The sequence below is a fragment of the Netta rufina genome (genome assembly GCF_964035555.1).
Source record: "Netta rufina genome assembly, chromosome: 4".
Classification (NCBI taxonomy): Eukaryota; Metazoa; Chordata; class Aves; order Anseriformes; family Anatidae; genus Netta; species Netta rufina.
In genome coordinates, this window is record NC_140127.1 from 16,049,516 (window position 1) to 16,071,527 (window position 22,012).

The 22,012-nt window shown below is 48.6% G+C and overlaps 2 protein-coding genes across 10 annotated transcripts in view; one reads left to right on the top strand and one right to left on the bottom strand.

The window, feature by feature from the left end:
* Positions 1-9,265, top strand: part of SHROOM3 (shroom family member 3) — a 36,321-nt gene extending 27,056 nt beyond the window's left edge. For all 4 annotated transcript variants that reach the window (XM_084286434.1, XM_084286436.1, XM_084286435.1 and 1 more), the window contains 5 exons: positions 388-1,287; positions 2,358-2,873; positions 3,693-3,843; positions 7,465-7,737; positions 8,344-9,265. In XM_084286434.1, coding sequence (XP_084142560.1) covers positions 388-1,287; positions 2,358-2,873; positions 3,693-3,843; positions 7,465-7,737; positions 8,344-8,703 — 2,200 coding nt within the window. In that variant the 3' untranslated portion in view covers positions 8,704-9,265. The remainder of the gene's footprint in view (positions 1-387; positions 1,288-2,357; positions 2,874-3,692; positions 3,844-7,464; positions 7,738-8,343) is intronic.
* On the bottom strand, positions 8,657-19,847 carry LOC311209215 (16 kDa beta-galactoside-binding lectin). 6 transcript variants are annotated; one of them, XR_014618387.1, is made up of 7 exons: positions 19,786-19,847; positions 18,483-18,562; positions 18,150-18,321; positions 17,887-17,995; positions 12,551-12,579; positions 12,129-12,300; positions 8,657-8,776 (listed from the first exon to the last, which is right to left on the bottom strand). XR_014618387.1 is itself a non-coding variant. In XM_084286439.1 (6 exons), the coding sequence occupies exons 1-6, from the start codon at positions 19,792-19,794 to the stop codon at positions 10,158-10,160; spliced, it is 432 nt and encodes a 143-aa protein (XP_084142565.1). In that variant the 5' UTR covers positions 19,795-19,847; the 3' UTR covers positions 9,413-10,157. The 6 variants fall into 6 exon arrangements, 3 of the variants coding, with proteins under 3 accessions (XP_084142565.1, XP_084142567.1, XP_084142566.1); XR_014618388.1 differs by lacking the exon at positions 12,129-12,300 and adding an exon at positions 12,801-13,658 and having other exon boundaries at positions 8,667-8,776; XR_014618389.1 differs by lacking the exon at positions 8,657-8,776 and adding an exon at positions 12,801-13,658 and having other exon boundaries at positions 12,193-12,300.
* Positions 19,848-22,012: the final 2,165 nt, after the last annotated feature.

Sequence of the window (22,012 nt, forward strand, 5' to 3'; positions counted from 1 at the left end):
GTTAAGTCATCTTCCTTACTGGGGTCAGTACCTACCCCATCTGTAATAAACAGAGTTCAAAGTGAGGCTGGAGGGGAAGCCAGCTACTCGGGTTTTCCTAAGGTATTTTTCTGCTGGGTTATTGCTGTGATGTTCAGTGTGTGTGTGCACATGTATGTGATGTAGCACACGCTGAAAGTGATGTGAGATGGTGGGTAGGAGTGGAAATTAGTAGACTACATTCACCTCTCCGTTCAGTATCACAACTAACTGCACCTCACCTGGATCAGCAGGCACTGACACAGGCCTCAAATGGTCGTCTAACTTGGTTTTTAAGATGCACAGTAGCTTTTCCTGCTCATTGATTAATTGTTAATCTTAAAGTGGTTTGTCTCTTGTTTTTTATAGGTCTTTCAGCAAGAAAGAAAGAAGCCACTCTGAAAAAATGGCGTTTCCAAGTTATTATCCCCATCCATTCCATGGTAGCGAGGTTGCCACCAGGTCCTCCACAGTGACCGAGAGCCATAAGACCTCAGAATCTTCCAGGCAGGATACCAGGACTTCTGCATTTGTCCCATCTCCAACAGAGGCAAGGAGTCACTATCCGGAGCAAAAGCAAGGCTTTAAACCCACGTTCCTTCCTCTTAATCCATATGCATCCGGCCGGTCCTCACCTGCTACGCCCACACAGACTCCCTCAGACTTTCTGACTGCAGATGACGGCCAGGCCCTGAGACAGCACATTGCCAAGCGAGATGCTCTTCCCCCTGAGAGCAGTGGTGCTACACGGGCACAGTCTCTGGATGCTGTTCAGGATAGATCCCCCGAGTCTCCTGCAGAAGAAATCATGTGGAGAAGGAAAGCAGGGCTGCCGCACAGATCCCTCCCAGCCAAGGTGATGTGGGCTCATTCAGTCAAAGACAACAGCTCACCACCAGCTATGGTGTCTCCTCCGGCAGCTGGGCCGAGGTTCTCCCAGAGGTGGCAGTCCCTGCCGACACAGAGCAGCACTTCTTCTGACCCAGAGACTCCTTCTCCCCAGGAGACCCACCTCCGGATCTCGGAGTCGTGCCTGCAGCTCACGCCCCCGCCGTTGCTGCAGGACGATGAAGACGACGAGGTGTTTGTCATGCCTTCCCAGCTCGGGGGCATCCCTCCACCCTTCTCACCCCCACCGCCACCCCTTCTTCCTCCTGAGCTGAGCTCTTGCACTTCTGTGAACGGCACAGAGGAATTCCCACCTCCTCTTGAGGGGCATGGGGCAGCTGGAGACAAATCCACCAGGCTCCCAGAGGAGGACAAAGCGAGGTAAGGGAGAGCTGTCGCACCGCGTCTCAGGCATTGCAGGGCCATATACAGTAAGATATGCAGGGCTGCAGCTGAATGTGACTGACCTCCACAGCTCTGCGTGCCACCACAACCCACCCGCAGCTGCTAGCTGAGCGGGAATCTTGCGGAGGATTGCACGCATTACAAGGGGAGAGGGACAGACAGACAGACTCGCTGCTGCTAGGCTTTGCTGGCTGCCAAGAGTGTTGTTAAATGATGTGGCCGGGGCAGGGCAGAAAGCTAGAAGACAAGAAGTTTTGTGGTCCATCAGCAGATGCACTGACAGGTGCTTAGCGGGCAAAGCAAAGAGGGTGATGAGTGAGGAAATACCCTGGTCTCATTCTTCCTGCACTTCCTTAGTGGGTTTCAGTGGGGTAGCTTCTCACTCACTCCAGCATGAAGAGTTAAAATGGCTGCTTACTCCATCCAGTCATTGCGTTTTGAGAGAGAACTATGAAAATTTGTCTTTTTCCAAACTGTTGGACTTCCCAGAGTACGTTTTAGACCTGGTATGAAACAATCCTGTTATGAAACAGTGAACACGTGCCAAGAAGTGACAACACAAATATGTCACAGTAACTCTGTATAGTGAATTTTTCCTGAAGGATGGGGTTTTGGGCTGGGTGCCCAGCTGGTTTAACTCAGCACAGCTTCCTTTGCTCCCAAGGAAGGAGGAGGGATCCTTCCATCAGAGAAGAATCTGGCCAGGGCTTTTCCAACAAAAAAAGGACAAATCAAGTGTGGACTGCTCAGGCTGGCATTCAAAGGTGCTGAGATTCAATGTCCCCATCCCATGAGCAGAAAACAAACTGACTTGTCACTCGCTGGTTCTGTGATGGAATGACAAAACAGCAGCATCCAGGTTAAGGGCACAAAGTGCATCTGGCACCCGTAGCTTCATAGTGTGGGCTTTTCTGTGTTGAAATGCAAAGACAGAAATGAGTGAGAGAGAAAGAAAATGTATTTGTCTTAGGCCTTCATCATCTGTTCACAGAAATCCTGTGTGGTAAGTTTACCTTCATCTCACAGAATTTTTCTGTCCATAACAGCTTCAGAAGCTTTCCCAAAGCCCTGGCCAAGAGGGAGATAACAGGGTTGGGCACGAATATTGGTGCAAAGAATTGGTCCTTCTCACCGCCTGCATCAAAGAGGACTAGTTCTCCACCTGCTGTGGATAAGCAGCACCACTTACCTGCTTCTTCTGAAGGGCCTCAAAGCTCTGATAGACAGCCCACAACTCAACCTGAAAGCAACCACAGAGAGCCAGCAGCTAACACCGGAGAGTCAGAAAAGGGCAGCCCAGACTCCGGGACACTCAGCACAGCTCCTCCAGTGAAGACAAAGAAAAAGAGCCCAGAGGACCTTAAGTCAGAGGCTCTGGCGAAAGAGATCGTCCATAAAGACAAGTCTCTGGCTGATATCCTGGATCCAGACTCCAAAATGAAGACAACCATGGACTTAATGGAAGGGCTTTTCCCCAGTGGAACCAGCTTGCTGAAGGAGAACAACATGAAAAGGAAGATGACACAGAAGAAATCTATCAGGACAGCAGCAGAAGATAACACGTAAGCACTCTTTGTTTGGCTTCTGGGTCAATGTCACAGCAGAACTCACTGCTTGCTTGCTTTTAAGGACAAGACTGCCAAATTTTTCCTCACTGGCAGAGTGAGTTTCTCAGGTCCTAGGCATAAGGACTGGCAGGGGGCTTCTGAATGCCCCTTCTCGTGAGCTTGACTGTGCGTGGCCTTTGAGCTCACCTCTCTGGGCCACGTAGAAAACAATGCCGAGCTTGGTGACCGGACAGGAAAGGAACCATCTCTGGAGGTGTTGTTTGATTTTGCTTTCTAAATTTTTGTAATCAGAAGCAATTCAGTCCAAAGAACACAGGTACAACAGTAAAATCAGGACCAAACCAGTGGTGGGCAGAAAGCTAACAAGAGGCCCAGTTTCGAAAGGAGGGGTGGGGGTGTCTTCTTACTACAGACAGACAAAAAGATCAGCCCAAGTCCTGCAGTGTAGCAGAGACTTCCAAAGGATAGCTGGAGAACTACACAGCAGTGAGTGGTAATGCATGATGGTGCCAAATAAAATGATCAGTTTGCCCATCACCAGCTGAGCTGAGCTGATTTTCCCCTAGCAAGGATCTGTTCCTGGTCAGAGCAGTTAACCAGTCAACACTTAAAACAGAGCAGCTGTGCTGTTCTGCGCAGGGAGAGCGATGAAAGCGGCTGAGGTGCACCCTCTGATGGTGAGAATCAGCCACTGCCTTCGTGGTTAGCAGCACTGAGAAGGTACCAAAGAGGGAGTGCTGGAACACCATGGATCTAGGCATGGGAAAAGTCAGGCTCAGACTGACCTCCTCCTTTCTCTTCACTGTGGTGTAGGAGAGAAGAAAAGGAAGCTCCCGTAACCCTGCTCACCTGCCCTGCCTATTACAATGTTTCAGCACCCAAAGCAGAACTGCTGAATAAAATCAAAGACTTGCCGGAAGAAGCAGGGGAGGAAGAGGAGCTGCTGGACATCAATGAGAAGAAGGTAAATTCCAAGTACACACCATCACTTGCTGTTTGCATTCCTGAAATAATAAGAAACCCTGAAGTAAAGTGCATTTCTATTTGATGTCAGCATTTGGCTGATACAGTCCTCAGCTGCACGGGGGCTGGATGCATTTAGGCTGCTGGTGAAGCTTCACTGGGGTGACTCAGACTGAGTGAAGAGGGTTAATCTGACTGCACATTTGAGTACAAATCTCGCACAGCCCCGAGGCTGGCCTGTGTTGTGCCAAATGGTGAGCGTACAGGTTGTAAGAGACAGTCCCTGTCCCGCAGCAAGGAAGTAGAAGGCAGAGGTGGAGTTACTTCAGCAAGCTCGGCTTAGAAACAGGAACAGAGTCCAGCTGGTGACTGCACTGTCTCGGTGCGTGAGGTTTCACCCTATGATTTTCCTCCTGACCAGAGCTAATTTACTCATTTTACCTGCTGCCTGCACACACCACCTCCAGAGGAATGTTGGTTACTCCTTTTTCCCACGCCTTACTGTTTTCACTGCTGCACTGAAAACTCTGCTCCTCAGCAGTTCAGTCAGCGCAGCCTCGGTGCGATGACTTGGGTGGGGAGGGGTAAAGCAGGGCAGGGGAGGAGGAAACCTCCTCCTCTTGTATTGAGGCGATATTTGAGGAATGGCCCTGCGATTCTTGCTGTAGGCTTGCATGCTCTGCCTTCCAGGGCATTTGCAGGGCCCTCTAATTTGATCCTGTCGTTGTCTCACATTGGTTACCTGCTAATTACAGATAAGTTGGGAAGCTCACAAATCTCAAGGAGTCACACACAGGTTACTTGCGTGTCTGTGCCTCTCTTTACACACCTATCACCTTCACGTCAAAAGCAGCTGTGCCTGTCTGTAAATCTAAAAAGTCCTACCTTGACGTGGACAGAGTAACACAGCCCATGTTTCATGCTGTTTGTCAACAGAGTTTAAACATACTGAAGGACAAAAATACTTGTGCAAGTCCCATATGCTGTAAATACAGTCCTTAATTCCTCCTGTGCTGAAATCTGCACTGGATTTTTGTCTAAGTGCAGGGAATTCATGCATCTCTAGCACAGCTCCACATTTTCTCTCTGAATCCTCGCTCCCATGCCAAGGGTAGTACAGCAGAAGATAGGAGCCTGGGTGGTGTTTGGGAACGTGCAGTTTGTCCTGCAGCTCTGACTTGGAGAGCTTACCTCTTTTCTTGACATTGCCTTACCATTTCTGCTCTCAGCTTTTATGTGCTAAGCAAAGGATGCTCCCTACTAGGCATTAATACAGTGACAGATACAATGAGATCTCCACTGAAGTGCTCCATAACACAAATTATCAGCAGGGAGTGAGTAGATTAGCTCTTTGAGCATCTGAGATGCAGGTAGGCCCTTCTCAGGTCTTTAGGAGCTGTCACACCCTGCTGCTGGAGTGGTCTAAAGACGCTCAGTGCCTGCCATCGATACAAATATATGTGTCCTGCACATGTACAGATAACGTGTGTGTCATATGCTGCTTGATTTATCTGGCCCAAGCTGCTGGTTGTAGAGCGTGCAGTTTCGGAGGTAACCACAGCCCACCGTGCCTCTAGTACTTGATTGATTCTTGGGGTGCCGTTCACTTCGAAATCGACTGCCTGCTGATGAAATACAAGGAGGACGATGCTCCAAGGAGTCAGCGGGCATGCTGCAAGAATCTGACAGGCTGGCCAGTAAATGTGTGCCTGCCACTGGAGGACACGTCCCGAGCCTCAAAGGTTACGTTGGCATGGAAAAACAGAAATCGATGGGAGTGATTAGGCCCAGGCAGCGAGATCTGTCTGGCATGTTCATGGTCTATGTGAAATAACATTTGCGTAGGCATTATCTGGGAAGGCAGCTACTCTGAGAGGTCATTTGGGTAAACTATGCTCATTTCCATTGTAAATGTGCAAAAGAGCTATGTTGGTTTGGGATCTTAGGAGAGTCACTGATTAATGAATACAAAGCAGTTCCTGTCCAGCTCCCAGGCCTTCAAGAACAAAGGTACTTCGCCCCTGGCAGTCCTGTAGAGCAGGCCTGCACCTTGTGCAGATCTTCCGGAGCAGGTGGAGTGACTGCCACCTCTGAGCAGCTCAGGTCTCCTGAAAACCTGCAGAGGTCAATGCCAGACTTTCTGTCCAGCCCACAGAGCCCAGCAATAGGGTTTTCTCCCCTGCCATCATAGTTGTTGAGATTGGATCCCTTCGCCACAGGAGTTGGTCTGGTAATTAATTGGTTAGGACCTTGGATCTTTCATTTGGAAGTGGCATTGGCATCATAGGCTAAGGAAAGGACAAGTGTTGGTTCTTGTCCCTGGATACTACCTGTCATACTGAGGGGAGAATCCAAGGAAAGGAGTTTTGGCTGTCCCTTATCCTACCAGGTGGGATGTAGTAAAAGACCACTTTTTCCCTCTTCTCCCCCTCGACTACTCTACTAAGAAATGGCATGAGTTACCAGTCATTCCAGCATAAACCTGGTAGCTGACATTTGTTTTTAGAAAATATTTCTCACATTTTATTAAGCTTTTGTATATATGCGGAAGCTGCCAGTGGACTAGTGCAGCCAGAAGCCCGTGAGCTCCAGAGCATGCACAGAGTGTACCATCTAGTGGTGTCTGCCGCAACACTGCTCTTCATTTCTTGGCTGCAAGAGCAGCCCCCAGCCTGACCAGTGTTTAAAAATCCTCTTTCCTTTGAAGTACAGTTTCAATCCCACTTGAAATTAGCATCAGTTTTGATGGAAAAAAAGACTGTGCTAGTAAACTTTGAGAGAATATTTTCAGGCAAGTTTATGATTTATTTCTGTTTAATCCTGCAGCATCGGTATACAGAATAGATTAACATACATATAATGGTGCCTCATCAGTGCATGAACTGAGACTGAACATAGAAGAGTATATAAAAGAGACTGAACATAGCCCAACCCTTGTATCAAGAGCTATTTCTGCTCTCTATGCTCTCACTTCTGACAGAATGGAAGCAAAAATTGCAAACCTCAGGCCACAGACTTCTGCCTTTGCATATATATGTCTTTCCTCTAAATCCTAACAGAAATTAGGATCTCCAGCACACGTGCAGCAGTGGCGGTTCTGGAGTAACTGAACCCTGGGGGCCTCCTCTGCTTTGTCAGTGAAATAGTTGCCAGCATTGTCGCAAAATGAGTGCGTGCTCTATGTCTTTGATCAGTCACTAAGAAAATCACAGGCTGGGACGGAGAGGTGGGAAGAGGCAGGAGATATGGTTGTAGCTCTTCTCTTAACAGAACCTTTTGAAGGAAGGTGCATACGGTTATCCTCTTTCAGACATATGCATCTGGGTATCAGAATCTGGCAAACCAGATTGGATGCTCTTTTTGAAGATGTTCATTGATGATGGAACAAATATATCTTCGTGTAATCTGATCAGGTTATCAGATTCAAATTATCAGCTAAACGCGGAATTTCAGAGTTTTCTCTGTTCCCTGCTTATTGTCTTCTTTATGTTTCCTTTGTCACTCATTGCTGACTTGACCCTGCTCCTCAGGGACTGTAGCCATATCCTCTCGTTGTCATCATCCGTATGAGCAGTGTGATCATGATAATAACCGATGTGGCAATGTGTTTCCCTTCTGACAGGCTGAGCTCATCGGGAGCTTGACCCACAAACTGGAAATCCTGAAGGAAGCCAAGGAAGGCCTGCTTGCAGACATTAAGATGAATAACGCTCTTGGAGAGGAGGTGGAGCTGTTGATCAGCGAGCTATGCAAACCAAACGAGTTTGACAAATACAAGATGTTCATAGGCGATTTAGATAAGGTGGTGAACCTCCTGCTCTCCCTCTCAGGACGCCTGGCCCGGGTTGAGAATGTTCTGAGTAGCTTAGGGGAAGATGCCAACAATGAAGAGCGGGTACGTATCTGCACAACCGTAGCATCTTAGTCTTTCTCAGTCACAAGAACCTGCTTGTATAAGCTAGGACCTCCAAAGGCTCCCAGGGAGGCAGGTGCCTCACTGATTTTGTGTAAGCGGTAGCAAACACGGTTCTGTCCCCAGGAATCTTGATCCCAGTTTGTACAAATATGTCAGATCCTATGGCTTTTACCTCGAAACAGTGGCTGTGTTTGGCACAGCATGTCTGTGTGGAGGAGGGACTGTGTGGTGGTTTGTATTGTGGAACAACCCACTGCCTTTTACCTCAGTTGCAGCCACATTTTAACATTCTTTGTGTGGCTGTAAAAGACAAAGCCAGGTTTTCCTGGTAGTTGCTGCTTTTGAGCAAGTTTTATTGACGTTCTTGGAGTCCTTTCCTCCCCACATTGACTAGAGCAGTTGCAGTCCTGTTCAGCAGGATTCCCATTCATCCATCCTCCTTCCAGAGGCTCCTGACTCTGTCCAGGAGCTTAGCAGCCATCGTTCCTCCCCTAAAGGAGGCAAACACAGTAGTGGGGGGAAGAAGAGGGGAGATAAGTGAGTTTGGTGTTGCTGATACTGAAGCGCTCTCTCTGGTATGTGCAGAGTTCTCTGAACGAGAAGAGAAAACTGCTGGCTGGCCAGCACGAAGACGCCCGGGAACTGAAGGAAAACCTTGACCGTCGAGAACGGGTGGTCTTGGAGATCCTGGGCAACTACCTCTCTGAGGAACAGCTCCAGGACTACCAGCACTTTGTAAAGATGAAGTCCGCACTCCTCATAGAGCAGCGAGAGCTAGACGATAAAATCAAACTGGGTCAGGAACAGCTCAAGTGCCTGATGGAAAGCCTCCCCACAGACTTCACACCCAGGGATGCAACAGCAGCAGCCGCCCTAGCTGCAGCACTTGCTACCTCCGCCGGGGTCGGTGGTAAAACGCTTCCAGTGGTCTCATCCTCACTCTAACCTTTCCCATGTGGTCCTGGGCAAAGTCTTTCTGCTTGAGTCTATTTAATCCAAGTACTTTGGAGATGGTTCTCTACAGTGACAATGAACAGAGGTTTAAAACAGGATTTCAATGAAGGAAAAAATAGCAATAATAAAGGTTTTATTTTCCTTTCCTTCCACCACTGCTTGCTGGGAACTTAAATCAGTCTGGAGGGAACTAAACTGTATCTCCTCCTAAACTATATCTCCTCCTGCCAGAGAAGAGGAATTCTCATGAGAAATAAACACGTTACCTTTAATAAAAAACATCACTTCCTTTCTTTCCTCCCTTTCCTGCCTACCTGGCACCTCATTAAATAATGAAGGATCTAAAAGAATGAAGCCTTAAAAATAAAACCAGCCCATTCTACTGAACATTAATGATATTTATATTTTTTAAAGAACAAGACAACGTGTAAGTTTTTGTACATACTCTAATCAGTTACTTGATTCTACTTTGTTCTGTATGTAGAAAAGACATTTAATTTTGTATTTTGTGAAAACATTAATAAAAAGAGGGAACCCCAAAGATAGTCATGCATTAGCCTGGAACATCTCTTCGTGGTTCTGTTGTTGTTGGTTTTTAATATAATAAAGGGCTACCAGAAGAAGCTTCAACCTGTTTCAACACATGCTGAATATACCAGTAAGTGTCCTTATGAAAGACATTTTGACCAGGAAAATACAATCTTTCCTCTTCAGGATCTTTTGATCCAATGATTCTAGAGTTTAAATATGCTTTTAAGAAAACTTGCATCACAGGAGTCCAAGTTAGCATGAAGTAATGAATCTTGCTCTTTACTCACTGTGGAGGTTTGGGAGGAGTCTGTTTTAAATAATCAAACTCATGATCTGTGTTACTGTTGCAGCCTGTTTGCATTTCTGTGAGATGAGAAGGAGATCTCTAATGGCATTATTTATAGGCCTGTTTTTGTGAAGGGATGATGTGCAGTAGGACTTTTTTCGTAAGTAGTATCTCATTTGAGATCCTGAACCTACTTCATCAGAAATTGATTTACAAGCCAGAGGAGACATTAACTTGAAATCCTACTATATTTCCTACTCAGTCCAACCTGGAATAACTAAATGTGCCCAACTGAACTTTGCTGTATCAATTTCCCAAGTGCTAGGTGATTGTTGCAAGTTTGCACACAGCAAAGCAGATTGGGGCAAACTCTCTTTTTCTGTCTGGGACGTTGCTGTCCTCTCTACTGAGCTGCATTGCCATTTAAATGAAATGACTAGGAGCTGCCTGAACAGATCACCACTGCAATTGATGAGCCAGACTTGGGTCGCCTGTCTTCTAACCTTGCAGAGATTTCCAGCTGTGGAAGCAATTCAAGTTTCAGCCTTTCTCCAGGGGTTTGCATCGTTCATTGCATACTATCTTGCCATCAGGATCAGAGCAGAGATTTTAGTCGTGGTTTTTAAGATCATTCATTTTGAATTTCATGCCCAGCACATGACTGAAAATTACAACAGTTATTGCTTTCAGTGCTAGTTTTAAATCCCCACTTGTTTTTTTTTTTGAATAGCTCACGTAGCTCTTCCACAGGCAGCTTGGCAGGCGGAAAAAAAAATACCAGTGCCCTTTTGTCATATCCAGCATCAATTCTCCAATTCCCCAAAATAAAACCTATTTGATGTTTTAATGCTTTTTGAAGCAGCAAGTGACGTGACAGCAAACATTTTATTCACTGCTACTGAGCTTGAAATGCTGTTCAGGCTTATACAGCATTTCATGAGAACCCTAAGCAGGAGAACTCGTTTTTATGCCTTAATAGCTGAATCAAAAAATTGGAAGAAAAGTATTTTGGAGGTAATTCAAGAACAATTCTTTGGGATGTTTTCAGGAAAACAGTGGGGGGAGCTGTTTCCAGCCAATCAAAACATTTAATTTATTTTAAAAACAAAACAAACAAAAAACCTTCCACAGTTCTTTCAGTTTAGCATATTTGAAAGCCGTGCTCACTTAGATTTTTTTTTAAGCCACCCTTTCATCTTACACATACCAAAACCAATCAAAAAAACTTGGCAGATGTGGCAGGCTTTTGTGAATCATTTAGAACTGGCCGACATTGTCTTTTCCACTTACTGTGTCCTGAGAAAGAAAGTCCTGCAGTCTACCCTCAGGCTAGGAAGAGCCTCCCAGCTAAGCAGGGTCTGTCTGCGTGCTGCAGAAACCAGCACCCATTTCAGAGGCAGCACGCTGGGCTGCGTGGGCTGCAAAGTCCAGCCACCCTTGCCCACGTGTACTGCAGGCAGCGACACCAATTTTCACTCAGTGTGCTGGCATTACGCTGCAAGTCAAGTGTTTCCAAGTGGTGGGCAGTCGGCCAGCCTTGCGGTGGTGGTATATAAGGCTTTACTAAATAGTGTGTAAAACTGTTTCTTTTGTAGGGTTTCCAGCTAAAACGTTTGAGGTTAAGGGTTCATGGTGGTTTGCAAGAAATTCAGATGTTTGGCATGGCTCTGCACTCCGCCAAGTTTGGGGATTCCTGCTAAGAAAGTCCTGCATGTGCTCCCACTGTACACACAAGCATGAGTTAATGAGGCAAGTGATAGTAATTTATGTTTTTATAATAGCTGAGATCTTCAGGTGAAAAATGAATTAAAGCCCATATTTCTTTATCATTAGGGAAACAGCCTTTGCACAACTTTTTCCAAAAACTGCTCCTCAAACTGCAGGATTTGCTGTTTGGCAGAAACACATCTTGACTTGTATTTGAAGGTAACCAACCATTGGCCAAGCCAGTAGATTTATTTCCTAGTAGATTTATTTCTCAGTGCCTTTAGCAAAAAAGGGAGACCTATTCACTTCTCCTTACCCACTTTGTTTTTCTCTTGTGTTCTTAAAACTGGAGCATAATGGAAACTCATTTCACAGAATGATGGCATAATTTCAGGGGACTGGAGTACCATGGGTAGAATTTTACAGTTATTGTCTAGTCCTTATATGCTTACTGAAACAAATCTGAATTTGGGGTCTAGCTATGTGAGATTTCCACATCTGAACCCGTAACTACATGGCTACAGTGGCAAAAACCTGCAAGCTAGATACAGAGAGTGTGATTTTCATTACTAGCCCTTCCCTAAAATGCAGTGTCCCACTTATCTCAGATCTGGGGTATTTCCCCTTTCAGCTGCAGCACAGGCTGAAGCATTACAGCATGCTCAAAGCAAATTATTCAAAACACATCTTGCAACAAACAGTGGTTCTCAACAGGTGGGCATTTTAGCTAAAAAGGAGCGTTATTTTTATAAATGAAACATCAATTTGGGATACTGGAATTGAATGCTCCACCTTCTACCCTGCTGTGGGGATGGTGGTGCTGCGTGACATTGCCAGCCAGCCCTCTGTAGATGAAACTGAAGAGATTCTTCCCAAAGTCAGTTCAGAATACCTGGGTCAGGTGCCTTCTCCAAATTGGTCTCTGGAGAAGTCTCTTTCCTTCTCTTCAGACTATCGACCGTTGAAGGATCCTGCAATAGCTACCTGGCCCATTCAGCTGGCTGAAGTTGATGCCTGGCACGGAGTGAAGCATGCAGTCTTGCTTCTCTAGCTTGAGGCAAATCCTAGTAAGGACAGAGCAGTAGCTCTTTTGATATAGATGGTCAGTTCAAGGTAAAAGCTAGTTGTACAAAAGGGATGTTACTGTGTGATCTGCCTTCCCTATATTCTCACTCTCAGTAAACATCTCAGTTGCAGGGGAAACTTCCAATTTACCCAGTGCTAACTGGCTTTACTTTTGAGGACAATCAGAAAAGTCACAGAAAAGAGAGGGGGGCATCATTTTTCCTGAGTTAGCATTCCTTAAATTGTTACCTTCAATTTCCAGCCAATTTCTGAGGGACCTGTCAGGAAACAAACAAACAAACAAACAAACAAACAAACAAACAGGTATAAGTCAATGTTGCCCCACAGCGATTTTCCTGGCCTTTGAAAGCAATCAAACTGCACTGCTGTCATTGCACCCAGACCCAGCACAGGGAAAAGGAAAAAGAAGGAGGCATACACTCGCATTGCAATGCTGTCTGTGCAGTGCAGGACATTGAAGCAAGTCTCTTCAACCTACCTTTCAGTACGTCCTCACATGCTGTCAGCAACATGCTACCCCTGCAGTCTGCTTGGCTGTGCTGTTCCACATGATGTAATGCGCTGTGAAAATCTAGTCATCTGAATTTGCAATTTGCCTTTTTTTTTTTTTTTTTAACTGAGCCCTTGGGCCATTGATGGTCACAAAGAATTCACGTCAGGTGCTTTCCTCGAGACTAAATCTAGCAAGGGGTGTTTACACTAGGGTCTTTTGGTTCTAAGTTCGTACACAAGATCTTTTGTGAAGGTTACCTACAAAATTCATCAAACACAGAGCACCGAAACAATCCATGCATCAGGACTGATCCATCATTTCCACAGCTCAGCTTCTGACACACTCATTTAGACTGGTCAAGAAGAGGAGCATGCAAATAAACCTGGATGGCATTTCAGAAACACTCCACACAAATCCTGAATATTAACACGAGCAGTGACTCATTGTTCGCAAAATGGGAAACAGCTTTTCATCAGAGAGCCCATGCTTCAAATCAGTGTGAGCAGACTGGGGGCTTATTTAGGGACCTGCTCCCCAGGTTTGGCAGGGCTTGATTCACCTAAGAGTTGTTTTTTCCTTTATGCCCCCTCTAGAGGGGATTTTTGTTGACCGGGACATGGGTTTATGGTTTGGCTGTGTTCCTACAGGACTTCCACTTGTCCCTGCAGCCCACAGGGCACGTAAATTCAGTGTTGTATGCTTCTTGTAAATTACAGGGCTTTTCTGGCAATAAGTTACTGAACATTGTTTGTGTTAGGTGACTGAAGATGGGTATGTGGCCAGAGTGGTCTCTGACTAGGAGCTGGTCCTTTCCACTCCATTTGGCCAAACACTTCTGTCCCTCTGCAATACAAATCATAGAAATAGGCTGGATTTAGGGTGGCAAAAACAAGTAGCCTGGGGCTTTCGCCAGATGCTTACATGCATACAGCTTATGTGCATACAGTAGCACAGCCTCCTCAGCTTTCATGCAACACATTGTGTATTAACACTAAAATGGTAACAAAAAGCCACTTTTTCTTGTCCCCTTGTAGGGTAGGGAGCTGGAGCCATTTGTGGAGAATGGCAGACTGCTGTCAGCACATCTGCTCTGTTTCTTTGGAGGTTAGGGATAAGGCTGTGTTTCCTGTACCCATAATGTAAAGTTGGTAAATGTGAGCCAGACAGCTTTTTTTCCTTTGTGATTCACAACTTGAGACCATGTATTTCTGTCAGGGTTGCCCAAGATTTCTAATAAAAGTCACCACAGCGCAGCTATTTGGTTGAGCCAAAATAAAACCACAATTTAAAAAAAATAAATTTAAAGCATAGCATTTGAGAAAGAAAAGCCATTGTGGAAGATTTCAAAAGAGAAAATGGCTTTTCTGCAAATATCAGTTTGTCACGCAGGCCAGTTTTATGGGGTGAGGCACTGAGCCAGAGGAGGTGGTGGGCAGGCGCCATTTTGCCTCAGCAGGGCCCGGTGGGCGCCATTTTACCTCACGAAGGGGCTGGGCAGGGCGTCCCCTCCTGCCTCACTGGAGGGAGCAGCGCACAGCAGGGCAATGCCACAGACACCCCTGTGGCCAACAGCACCAAAATCTCTAAAAAGTGTTAGCAGGGCTTGCCACCTGTCCCCCCAGGTGTGTTTTACCATTAGAAGCTGTGAGTAATCAGGGCCAGTGAGGGACAGCTCGGCTCAGGATGGTCAGTCAGGAGCCCACATACAGCACACTGCCGGGAGCCTCTGGAAAAAGGGTGAGTATATTTAAATTTTTATACATTTTTTCTCCACATAGGAAGGCTTTGCAGCCTGGACCTCTTTGCTTGCACCTACTGCGAGTGTGTAGGGGGTTTGGTTTCCACGAGGGTTTCCTCAGAGGGAGGGAGGCAGTGTGTGGAGACATGGTGGTGCTTGCGTGGGGTTTTTCCCAGCAGGGTGTGCAGGCACAGTGGTGGTAGCCAGGTGCTTGTCTTATCCCTTGGTTCCTGTCACCAGACAGCTTCCCATGGTCTGTACCCACCTGACCCTGAGGGCTCAGTGTCCCACAACTGCAGCCAGCTTTGTGCTCAGGCTACCATCATGCTACAAGGGGCATTGTGTAGAAAAAAACTTCCAGTGCACAGCCCCAGGAAGTGGGGACAGTTATCAGGTAATACAGCTTATAGTTTGAGGATGGATTTTGGAAAGGATTTTTGAAAGTGAGTGGGTGACAGGGTTTCCATTTGCCTTGTAAAGAATAAGGCCAAGATCAAGGGAGCAGAAGGTGAGCAGACAAAGAAAGAACATGGCTGTCCACACACCCAGTGCTCTTGGAAAAAGCTGACTGGAGGTCACATTTCCATTTTGTACAACATATGCTAATTCCCTTCTTATAAGTCTGTTGTCTGAAAGAAATACTCTTGCATCTTTTTTGCCTGTGAATATGTGATTTAAGTGGGAGGTGACCCAGCTGTCTCCCTCTTCCCCACCATAACTTTGGTTGCCCATTGGCTTCCCCAGCTTTCTCCTTCAGACACTGTTCATGCTTACACTATTCCCCGTTTCTGCATGCAGACTGTCTTTTGAGGCTGTGTTGCAGAGTGGTATATGCACACTTGCGTAGCTAGAGTCACTCAGATGGCCTATTTCTGTCAAGTGAAGTTAATGTGAACTGCTCAAGGAGAAGTTATTTTTGAGAAGACAAAGCTGCTGGTCTGTCTGGCCCATTACTACTCTTTCAGGTCCTGTGTAAGATTTTAATTCCTCTGTCACATTTACTTTTTCCATACTAACCTCTTCTGCAGTTGTGCATTTATTCTCCATTTCTTAAGTGTGAATTGATAGTACACAACATTTTTTGTTCATGTTGTCGTAGCCTTACAGCTGCTTTCCAGGGTCTTAAAGATCCCATTATGCCTCCCCATGATGCTGTAAGGCAAGAAAGTGCTGCAGCTTTGGTTCCTGGTGAATAACCAAGAATCAAGGCTGACTTGGGGGTAGCAAACTTGGAGGATTCAGTACATGCAACCCCCTTAACAGGGATCAGTGCTGTTTTCCTCCCTCTCCTGGTCTCAGTGAGGAGGTAACCTGTAGGATCTTGATTCCTTCTGGGAAGTGTTACTGGACTGAAAGACTCTCTACAGATGTGACAGGATTTAAATAGAAAGAGAAAACCCACACCTCTAGGCCCTGCTGTCTGTGCTTTTGTGCTCCACCCAGAGGAAGCAGAGCTCAGGTTCCTCCCAAGGATACTGAAAAGCAAAGTTCACCATGCCTTTCAAAGAGGACTTAACTTGGCAGGAAACCAGCTCTGGCTTTACATTCACTGTGACCTTCTGCCTGCAGCAGGGCATAGCATTCTTGCTTTCCTGATCTCTCTAACAGCAAGTCTCACCATTACTCTAGAAGCCCGTTGGAGCACTCCACATTTACTCTGCCTGTTTAACAGTGTCACTTACAGAAACAGGAGCATTCAGAAGTCTGGGACATGGGAGAACACAACTCAAGAGGCAGGAAGTGCTGGCAAAGGCATGCTTCCTTCCTCCCCTTTCTCCCCTTTTGAGGTCTCCTTAGTGGTAGCTGCCAGTGTTAGAAAGCAGGATAAGCCTAATTAACCATTGTGGAAAGTACAAGGGGGGGGGCAGTCCCCATGAAGGGGCTGTTTGTGCTCTGAGCACAGTGGTCAGGACCACACGTGGCTAGCCTACCTAGACGTCAGGACTGCCAGTTTAGCAGGCAAAAATGAGATCAACTTTTCTCGTCAGTGCTGACAGACACATATTTCATCTGATCCAAGTAGCTGGCACAGGCACCTGAAGTAAGCTCCACATCCCACTGCAACATAAGGGCTTTCTACTCCTTTCTAATAAAGAGAACACTTTATAGCTTAGTGTACCTTCAGACATTAGAACAGGGAGAGAGCCAAAAGCCATCTTCTCCCCTCCTACCACAAAGTTTCAATAGCCTTAAAAAAAACACACACCCAGAAAGCCTCCAGCTCATTCGCACTCCACAAGTCCCTCACTGGCATTAGCTGCACCAGCTCTCAGGTGAAACCAACAGAGCCCCATCTCCACAGCTGTGCCCACAAGGGGAGTGGCAGGACCCAGCTGTAACTCGTGCCCTTCTGGCAGTGCTCCAAGAAGGCCTCCAGGGCAGGGCTGCCAAACAGCAGAGGGAAAAGGGTGTCCAGAAGCTGCCTCCAGATCAGTCACCTCACAGATTCCTCAGCTCTACAGCAGCTGCTGCAGGACAGCGTTACTTCCACACAGCACATGTGCTGGCACAAGGGCAGCAGGACTGCAGCCTGTCAGCCTCCCCATAAGAAGTATTCAAATGGCTGAAATACTCCGCAGAGGATTACTGCCCTACCCCAGCAGCTGGCCTGGCTGCTCAGCTGTTCAAAGCAACCACAGCCCTGGTCCAAAGCAGCCCCGCTGTCAGAGATTAGCCAGCAGGACTCAAATTCCACCACTTCAGCAGCATTTGGCTAAGGTAGCACCTTGCACCTGCATAGTTGGGGTCAGGACTGTCACAGCTGTGACACCACAGGGCCAGCCCCACAGCCCAGCAGCCTGCCCAGGCTCCCTCTGCAGGGCTCCGTTACCTTTCGCCAGGTCCTCAGTCGCTGCAGCAGCCCCAACTCAGTCCCCAACTCAGTCCCTGCTTGGGCATGGCTAGCAGGCAGCTCGGGAGCAGCTGTAGCAGACACACTCCAAGGCACTGCATGAGCAAAGCGAAGGGGTTTCAAGCAGAAGAGACGATTCACCAAGCTTATTTTCATGTACCTAACTACTTGTATTTGCTGCACTCGGGATCCAATAGCTCTCCTGCCAAGGTAGCTTGAGTCACAGTAGGTCATGCTTTGCCAGCCATGTGGTCCAGCCCTGTACCAGCTGCAGGGCAGCAGTGTAAATAAGCACATCAGTGGATACTGAACCTTTCCCCCTGTCCACCCCTGTAGCACACACAGGAGCAAGCAAATTAGAGCAGGAAACAGCAGAGAAAGCAGCCAGGGCAAGTTTGGGTTTATTTCACTATGCAGGGGGAAAGAAAACAAGACAAGCTGTAGCAGTTAGCTAAACTTAATGGCTTTGACTTTAAAGTCACCCTCCACAGCCAGGTATTGAATTTTCTCCATGCCCAGCCGATTGGGGAACTCGAACTCCGCTTCAGGCAGCTTCACCTTTACCTCTGTGGCATCGAAGGAGATACAGATCTGTAGGGAACCACAAAGAGGAAGGCTTATACATCGCTGGTCACAAGCCAGGCTCGGTGCAGGACAGTTGAGGTGGCCGCTGGTGGCAGCATTAAGAGCCCCGAGCCCATCAGCGCCCCGTGCCAGGGCCTTGCACAGACCCCCGGGGCCTCACCTCAATCTTGTCACCGTGCTGGAAGGGGAAGTCAGCCTTCCTGTCCTCCTCGCCCCACGTGCCATCCTCCTTCGAGTTGCACACGATAGTGTTGACATCCCCGTGGCAGTCGAAGCGAGGGTTGAAGTGCAGCATGAGGGTGCCGCTGTCCTTCCCCACGTTCACAGCAAACCTGGGGAGACCGAGGCAGCACCAAGGAGATGCTCCAGCCACCCCGTGCCAACAAGCTGAACCCAGCAGGAGCTCCATTACCCCCAGCAGGGGTAGGAGCCTCTGCTGGGCTGCAGCCCCCCTGCAGTGCCCCATCAAGCCATCTGCCACCTCCTCACTCACCCTTTGGCATCAGACAGGATCTTGCCTTTGACCTTGATGCACTCTCCCGGCTCAACATCCAGCTGAGTAACCACCAGTCCCTGTGGGGCCAAGCGGCAGGAGTTAGTCCATCCTAAAGCAAGCCTTCCAGCCCTGCCTGGGCTGAGGCACGAGCCAGGCCTGGCAGACCCGAGGACATTTGCAGTTCAGTGCTAGGGTTAGACAGAGTCAGCCCAGCCACCTTCACCAGGTCAGCAGCAGGCACTGGCACAGGTTTGCTAGCAGTTACGCAGCTTTTATAACATTACATCCTTCCCTAGGCGTGTCTCCAGCCTGCAGGGGCTACCAAAACATTTGCACACTTGACTCAGAGCTGCGTGCAAAAAGAGAGGGGGCAGTGGAGCCACTGCTGGCTGCAGCCCACTGAAGCACAACACCCCCAGGGAAGCTCTCATGGGGCAGACAAGGGCTTGTTCCTATCCTCAGAGCCAGATTATTCCGTCCCCCAGCCTCACACCTCTCAAGTAGGGTTTAACTCCCCCAGCCTAGAGGATAGAAGCTGTTTGGTGAGGTCAGGCGTAACTCAAGCCATGCTTTGGTGCCAGTGCTTCCAGGCCCGGGTGCAATAATGCTGAGCTGCATCCAGCCTGATAAGCAGATAAGAAGGCAGATAAGGCAGGGAGACTGCCTTACAGGCTGGTCCCATTGCTCACTTGGGCTACTGCTCCAGCACCCAGAGCCCCCTCAGATGGCCACCCAGCCCAAACGGTGCTCAGCCTCTTGTCTGCTCCCTGCCGGGGTCAGATCCCTGCAGCCGCTAAGCTGCTTATTGCTGTGGCACTAACGCTGCCTTCTGGCTCTGCTTCTGGAGCCCCACAGGCACACAGCCCCAGTGGGGATCAGGGGGCAGACCTCTGGAGGAAAAGGGAGCTCAGGGCACAGTCAGCACACACTGCCATCCTGCTTTCCTCTGCTGCTATGTTTTAGCCCCATCCTGTATCCAAAACAGATTTTTTTCAGAAGGAAAATAAGGAGTTTAACAGGAAAATGGCATTCAGACTGGTCCCAAAACTTCAGAGCACTCAGAGATACGAACATGCATTAAAACAGCTTTCCCACTCAGATAACATGCTAGAGAAGAGGGGGGAAAAGAAAAGCGTCTGGTCAACCCTAACTGTTCCTCCCACAGCCACATATCAGCCGAGCATTTCCTCTCAGCTAATCCTTTTCCTCTCCTACCTCTGGCACCAAGCCCAAACCCCACAGGCAGGCAGGCAAACCCTAGCCCTGCTCGGCGCTCCAGTCCGGCTCAGAGGGCACTCACTTGCTCCATGCTGCAGATCCCAGCCCCACCAGGCAGGACACCCCCGAGCCCCTGCTCCACAGCCCAGCATGACTCAGCACCGAGCTCCAGCAGCTTAAATCCCTCGGGCAGGACCATCACATGATGGAGGGGGGGCGAAGAAGGGGATCGCTCGCAGCTGTTTGGAAGCTGGAGCTTTCCCAGCCATTTAAAGTGGGCAGCAGGAGATCTCTATTGATACTGCTCTTTGTGGGCAGGGTGTGTGTGTGATTTTTTAAAGCTGGCGATTGTTTGCTTCTGCGTGATCCTAGAAATCCTTACTGTAAGCTCTTCTAGCCGCTATGCCGTGTATGTTGGCTCGCAGCCCGAGTGTGGCTCCGTGCCTGCAGCGAGGTGCCTGCTTTTTGTTAAGTGATCCCTGCCTAAAACCGGGGCTGGAGTCCTCGTGTTACTGCTGCAAAGCCACTGCCTCGCAGAATATGTGTGTGTGTGTGTGCTCAGCCTCTCAGCCTGGCCTCGTGCTTGCAAGGAGACTGGGCTGCCGGGAGCCCCAGGGTATGCAACGTTACTGCTTACAGTACAATAAAACCCCGGAGTTTGTGGTGTGCAGTGCCAGCGCTTAAAAAGTGCCTGGAAGTTGAGGCTGCTGGTGTGAGGCACAACTAGATGTGAGAATTCGGGCTGCAGCTTTTGAGAAGCAGCGTGATCTCGCTGGATCCATTCCAGTCTCAGACTCCAAAGGGAAAAGAGAAATGCTTTTTTGGCGGACAAAGAAGTTGGGCAGGGTTGACTGCAAGCGGCGAGAAAGGAGGCTGTTTTCCCAGCGAGCCCCTAACGCCTGCTGTTCACCTTTGCTGTGTTCCTTACAAGCACACTGTCCCTGCCCCGAGGGGCTTTGGGGAAGGGAAGGTGGGAGCGTGGCCAGGTCAGCTGGGTGCCACGTGTGGCTTTGGATTAGCCTTAGCAGGGTCCTCAGGCCTCCGTGCCTCAGTTTCCCTCGTGCATGGAGGGGCACTGATGGCTTGCAGCTCCACAGCTCCACTTGTGCAACGTGGGTCAGGGCTGCTGTGTAAATGCAGCACACTGCTTGCTGGTTAAGTCTTGTCTGGCCTGTGAGATAGCGATCTGCAGATAGCATTAGGGTGGGCTGTGTGGGGCAGTTTATGACACCGAGTGCAGGAATTTAGGGCTAGGTAGCAGAAAGAGACACGCTGCCACGCAGGGGGCTGCTGGCACGTCAGCAGACCATGCTCGCTGGTATGCATCCTGACTGCTGACACCGTCCTTCACTCCTGCATCCCCCAACACCCATTTCTGAACACTCCCGAGGCATTTCTGCATCCCATATGCCTCCGGGCAAATCAAAGCCGAGCTGCATGTGAACTAGAAAGTCACAGGTCTGAACTGTGACTGGGCTGTATGAAAGAAGGCAAAATGCTGACTAAAAGTACTGGTGGGCAAATCCCACACGTCGTTTGGCTGCCAACTCGCTCCCTGGCCGTAGCACATTTAGACGAGGGCCACGCTGAAGCCAGGAGTCAGCTGCAGGAGCAGACCCGGTGCCCACAGCGAATGCCACCAGGAGCAGCCCCCAGCACGGACAGCAGGGAGAAACCCCAAGAAATTCCACCTTAAGGTTGCCCCAGTCTCTGGCACGATGTTAATGGGGATCACGTGTTAGAGGCTTTAGTCGCAGTTGTTCCCCTGTTTGCTGCCACGTGTGAGGGGTTGAGCAAATTCTGTTCGGTCGGTTGGGTTTTTGTGTTTGTTTTCCATTCAGCTCTGCAAAACCCCTGGAGATTTCTCCTCCTTTCAGTGCTGCAGTGTTTTTTTCTGGAGGCAGAGCTGCTGCCAAGTTGGGTGGTAGTGTTGGGGCCATGTAGTGCCATAGTGTTGTGCACCCCAACTCCCCTTCCAAAATGCACATTTCTCAGGGGCTGCTTTTTTTGCCTATCTCCTCCTCCTGCCCTGTCGTTCAGGCCGGGAGCTATCTGTCTAGTAGCACACAGGAGACCACACTGTTTGTTTTCCTTCAGCACTCTGCACTGGCAGCCAGGCTGCGTGAGCAGCAAACCCTCTGGTCTTGCCCCTGATTTACAGCGCTCCTGGTCCTAGGTCCTGTGAAATCAGCAGCGTTTAGTCTCAGGCAGCAGTGCCAAGATGCCAAACCACCCGCCCAGCTCCAGGTCCCCAGCCCAAAGCCTTAGTTTCTCTCCCAATTTGCACAGACTGGAGGAAGACAACCAGC